General features: G+C 42.7%; 1 protein-coding gene across 1 annotated transcript in view; it reads right to left on the reverse strand.

Annotated features, from left to right (window-relative positions):
* The window catches only part of SUSD5 (sushi domain containing 5), a 134,706-nt gene continuing 128,619 nt past the window's right edge, over positions 1-6,087 (reverse strand). The window contains exon 5 of the mRNA XM_007948668.2: positions 1-1,301. Within this exon, the coding sequence (XP_007946859.2) occupies positions 1-1,301 (1,301 nt within the window). The remainder of the gene's footprint in view (positions 1,302-6,087) is intronic.

The following is a 6,087-nucleotide window of genomic DNA, read 5'->3' on the forward strand; positions in this document are numbered from 1 at the left end:
TTAGACCTTCTCCATTTCAATCTGCTGGTGGTAGTGCCGGGCCTGCCGCTGGCCAACATTCAGTTTGTACATGGAGCTCTTGTGCTGGCACTTGTGGTAACCCCACACTGCTCCCACGCCTGCCAGGAGCAGCAGCAGGCAAAGGACAGTGACAATGGTGGCGATCACAGGGCCTCTGCTGAAGCTGGGACACTCATCCCCCACACATGGCTCTAAGGTTGGACGAAGCTTCTCACTTGTACCTGGGCCAGGGACTTCCTGTCCCAAGAAGTCCTCAGACAGCAGGTATGGGAAGCTATCCTGGACCTCAGGAGCAGTAGTTTCCATTGGCAGTTGGGTGGCTGCCATGATAGTTGTGGGGATGTGGTCAGGCATCTGCTGAACAGTGGTTGTTACTGAGTCCAAGGTAGAGTTGGTGAGTGCATAGGATAGAGTGGCCATGGGAGACTTCTCTGTGGCAAATCTCCAAGGTACTGTTGACTGGTACCTGGTCATATCAGCATCCTCCTTGCTGGAGTCCTCGGTCTCAGACACATTCATGGTTCTGAGAGTCAAAGCCTCCACATCCAGCATTTGAGATGGAAGAACTGAACGACGTGTCACGGTCATATCCTCACTTGGTGTGAGGACAGTACTCCCAGGCTTCTTAACTTCCACAAGAATGGACTGGTCTGGAGTAACTAGAATACTTTCATCCAGTCCCACTGACTCATCTAACCCATCTCCATCTTCTTCATCTTCTGCCTCTATCTTCTTCCAGGTCCCATCAGTCACAGGGTAGCCATCTAACCAGGACTCATCACTGCTGCTCACCATCTGATCCCCTGCCTTGCTGTCATTCCTGCCCACAGATGACCCTGAGGGGCCCTCAGTGCTGCTATAGATCACCTTGGTTTCAGGTTCACCTGGGCTCAATTTCACATCACTCTGGTTGTCTCCAGCAGGAAACTGTTCTTTGGTGTCATCATCTATCTCTTTTTCTAATTCAGGCTTGTGGACAGTATCAGTGGGTAACCAGAAAAGATACTTCTGTTTTAGCCGGGATCCTGGCAAGTCCGTGGGGACAATGCTCCCAGCACTGGACAAGCCAGTGGTTGGAACAAAAGTCTTATCGTGGGCTTTGTTTTCACTCTCCACAGAAATAGAGACCAGGCGGTCCTGTTTAGCAGCTTCCTCAGAAGCTTCTCTCTGATCGCCATCCACCTCTACCTCTGTCCGGGAATCCTCCATGAGCTCTCTGAATGACACAGATCTGTCATCAGGGAAACTATCTTCATAATCAATATGTGCCTCAGCCTCATCTGGAAGGAAAGAGGGAAAACCTCATTAGGTCCAAAGTCGAGAGTGTAGAACACAAGAAAATGAAATGAACACCATAAGGACTGGACCAGAAGAAATAAAACTGTCATCATCCACAGATGATGTGACTGGATCACAGATTAACCCAAAGAATCTACATATAAACCATTAGGTCTAAGGTCAACATAAAACATCAACTGTGCTTCTACATACAAGCAATGGAAATAAAATGTAATAAGGTATCATTTACAATACCATAAAAAATATTGAACACCTAGGAATAAATCTAACAAAAGATGAGCAAGACTTCTACAGGCAAAAGTACAAAATATTGCTAAGTAAAATTAAAGAAGACCTCAGTAAACAGACCACCACTCATCTGTCGGCTTGTCCTATTGTGCTGGCCTGTGTGTTGCTGTGATGCTGGAACCTCTACTACCGATATTTCAAACAGCAGCAGGCTCACCCATGGTGACAGGTTTCAGCAGAGCTTCTAGACTGAGACAGACTGAGAAGGATTGGGCCATCCATTTATGAAAAAACTGGCGACTGAAAACCTTACAAATAGCAGTGAAATACTACTGTCTGATATATTACTGAAAGACTTTATGAATAGCAGTGAAACACTGTCTTCTATAGTGCTAAAAGATGAGCCCCTCAAGTTAGAAGGCACTCAAAATATGACTGGGGAAGAGCTGCCTCCTCAAAGTAGAGTCGACCTTAATGATGTGGATGACGTAAAGCATCTGGACCTTCATTTGCAGAAGCGACACGACTCAAAATGAGAAGAAACAGCTGCAAATATTAGTTAATAATTGGAACGTGGAATGTACGAAGTATGAATCTAGGAATATTGGGAGTTATCAAAAATGAAATGGAACACATAAAGATCAATATCCCAGGCATTTGTTGTTGTTATGTGCTGTTGAGTTGGACCCAACTCTTAGCGACCCCTCCTTGGGTTTCCGAGGCAGTATCACTACGGAAGTAGATTGCCCCATCTTCCTTCCAAGGAGTGGCTGGTGGGTTTGAACCGCCAGCCTTCTGGTTAGCAGTCAAGTGCCTTAGGCACTAGGCTACCAGAGCTCCTATCCCAGGCATTAGTGAGCTAAAATGGACTGGTATTGACCATTTAGAATCTGACAATCATATGGTCTACCAATGCCAGGAAGGACAAAATGAAAAGGAATGGTGACACATTCATTCATCATCAAAAGAACATTTCAAGATCTACCCTGAAATACAATGCTGTCAGTGATGGGATAATATCCACACACCTATAAGGAAGACCAGTGAATACTGTATTATTCAAATTTATGAACCAAACACGAAGAAATTGAAGATTTTTACCAACTTCTGCAGTCTGAAACTGACCAAACATATAATCATTATGTATTGATAATTACTGGTGATTGGAATGCAAAAGTTGGAAACAAGCAGCATTGGAAAATATGGTCTTGGTGACAGAAATGACACTGGATATCACATGACAAAATTTGGCAATACCAATGACTTATTTATTGCAAATGCCTTTTTTGCAACAACATAAACAGTAACTATACATTTGGACTTCATCAGATGGAATAGACAGGAATCAAATTCAGTCAACTGTGGTAAGAGATGATGGCGAACTCCAAAATCATTAGTCAGAACAAGGCCGGGGGTGATTATGGAACAGACCATCTATTGCTCATATGCAAGGTCAAGAGGAAGCTGAAGAAAATGAATACAAGTCCACAAAAGCCAATATAAAAACCAAAACCAAACTCATGACCATTGAGTTGATTGCAAATCATAGTGATCCCTCCTTGGGTTTCTGAGCCAGCATCTCTATGAAAGTACATTGCCCAACCTTCCTCCTGAGGAGTGGCTGGTGGGTCTGAACTGCCAGCTTTCTGGTCAGCAGTCAAATGCCTTAGGCACTATGCCACAAAAGCCAGCATGCGATCTTGATTTTATCTTGCCCGAATTTACAGACTATCTGAAGAATAAATTTGACTCATTGAACACAAGTGACCAAAGACCAGACGACTTGTGGGATAACATTAAGAACATCATACATAAAGAAAGCAAAGGTCATTAAAAAGATAGGGAAGGAAGAAAAGACCAAAATGGATGTCAAAAGTGACTCTGAAACTTGCCCTTGAATGCAGCAAAAAAATACAACCACTGCCATGGAGTCAGATCCAACTCATAGTGACCCCTCCTTGGGTTTCTGAGGCAATATCACTATGGAAGTAGATTGCCCAACCTTCCTTCCAAGGAGTGGCTGGTGGGTTTGAACTGCCAGTCTTCTGGTTAGCAGTCAAATGCCTTAGGCACTACATCACCAGAGCTCCTGCCCTTGAATGGCAAGTAGCTAAAGAAAATGGAAGAAGTGATGAAATAAAAGAGCTGAACAGAAGATTTCAAAGGGTGGCTTAGGAAGACCATGTAAAGTAGTATAATGAAATGTGCAAAGACCTGGAGTAAGAAAACCGAAAGAGAAGAACACGCTCAGCATTTCTCAAGCAGAAAGAACTGAAGAAAACACTCAAGCCTTGAGTTGTAATACTGAAGGATTCTATGGGCAAAATATTGAACGATGCAGGAAGCATCAAAATAAGATAGAAGAAATTCAGAGTCACTTTAAAAGCCAAAAAGAATTGGTTGATGTTCAACCATTTCAGAAGGTTGCAATATTATCAAAAATCAATGGTATTGAAGGAAGAAGTCCAAGCTGCACTGAGGGAATTGGCAAAAAACAAGTCTCCAGGAACTGGCAGAAAATCTATTGAGATGCTTCAATAAACAGATGCAGTGCTGGAGGCTCTTACTTGTTTATGCCAAGAAATTTGGAAGATAGTTACCTGGCCAAATGACTGGAAGGGATCCATATTTGTGTTCATTCCAAAGAAGGGTGATCTGACACAATGTGGAAATTACTGAACCCAAGTGGTTAAGGCACTTGACTGCTAACCAGAAGTAGGGTGGTTCAAACCCAGAAGCCACTCCTTGGAAGGAAGATGGGGCAATCTATTTCCGTAGTGATACTGTCTCAGAAACCCAAGGAGGGGTCGCTATGAGTTGGGTCTGACTCGACAGCACATAACAACAACAACAACATCATCATTAATATCTCACACAAAATTTTGCTGAAGATAATTAAAAAATGGTTGCAGCATTGTATTGACCAGGGAGCTGCTAGAAATACAAGCCGGAGTCAGAACAGGGTATAGAAGGTGGGATATCATTGCTGATGTCAGATGGATCTTGTTTGAAAGCAGAAAACACCAGAAAGATGTTTACCTATATTTTATTGACTATGCAAAGGGATTCAACTATGTGTACCATAACAAATTATGAGTAATGTTGTGAGAATGGGAATTCCTGAACACTTAATTGTGTTCTTTGTTTCCAACTTTTGCATTCCAATCACCAGCCTGAGGTGGCTGGGTGTGGGGCTCGAGGGCTGCTTTTCACTTGGGGGCAGCTCTATTTTGGGGCCGGGGCCCCCGGTAGGTTTAGAAACAACTAAAGGAGACGAGTTTGTCTGCCAGTTTGTCATCCTTTGGTGGCTTACATGTTGCTGTGAGGCTGGAGGCTATGCCATCGTGTTGTAAAATGCCAGCAGGGTTACCCATGGTGGACAGGTTTCAGCAGCGCTTCCAGGCTAAGACAGACTCAGAAGAAGGAAGAGGCCATTCACTTCACAAACAATTGGCCAGTGAAAACCTTATGAACAGCAGTGAAACACTGTCTGATATATTCCTGGAAAACTTTATTAATAGCCCTGAAACATTGTCTGATATAGTACTGGAAGATGAGCCCATCAGGTCAGAAGGCACTCAAAGTTTGACTGGGGAAGAGCTGACTCCTCAGAGTAGAGATGACCTTATCGATATGGACAGAGTAAAGCTTTTGGGACCTGCATTGGCTGATGTGGCATGACTCATAATGAGTAGAAACAGATGCAAACATCCATTAATAATTGGAACGTGGAATGTACAAAGTATGAATCTAGGAAAATTGGAATCTGTCAAAAATGAAATGGAACTTATGCATAAAGATCAATATCCTAAGCATTAGTGAGCTGAAATGGACTGTTTCTGGCCACTTTGAATCAGACAACCATATGATCTACTATGCCTGGAATGACAAAGTGAGGAGGAATGGTATGGCATTCATCATCACAAAGACTGTTTCAAGATCTGTCCTGAAGTACAACACTGTCAGTGACAGGATAATATCCATACACCTCCAAGGAAGACCAGTTAATATTACTATTTAAATTTACACACCAACCACCAAAGCCAAAGGTGAGGAAATTGAAGATTTCTACTAACTTCTGCAGTCTGAATTTACTAACATCAATCAAGATATGTTGATTATCAATGGTGACTGGAATGAAAAAGTTGGAAACAAAGAAGAATTGCCGGTAGTTGGAAAATATGGCCTTGGTGATAAAGTAATACTGGAAGTCGCATGACAGAATTTTGCAAGACCAATGACTTATGCATTGCAAATACCTTTTTTCAACAACATAAGCGATGGCTATATATGTGGGCTTCACCAGATGAAATACACAGGAATCAGGTTGACCACATCTGTGGCAAGAGGTGATGGGGAAGTTCAATCTCTTCAGCCAAAACAAGGCCAGGAGCTGGTTGTGGAACAGACCATCAACTGCTCATATGCACGTTCAAGATGAAGTTGAAGACAGTTAAAACAAGTCCACAAGAGCCAAAATATGACTTTGATAATATCCCTCCTGAATTTAGAGACCATTTAAAGAATAGATTTGATGCA

Source organism: Orycteropus afer, unplaced genomic scaffold (genome assembly GCF_000298275.1).
Source record: "Orycteropus afer afer isolate SDZICR_OR568_19922 unplaced genomic scaffold, OryAfe1.0 scaffold00218, whole genome shotgun sequence".
Classification (NCBI taxonomy): Eukaryota; Metazoa; Chordata; class Mammalia; order Tubulidentata; family Orycteropodidae; genus Orycteropus; species Orycteropus afer.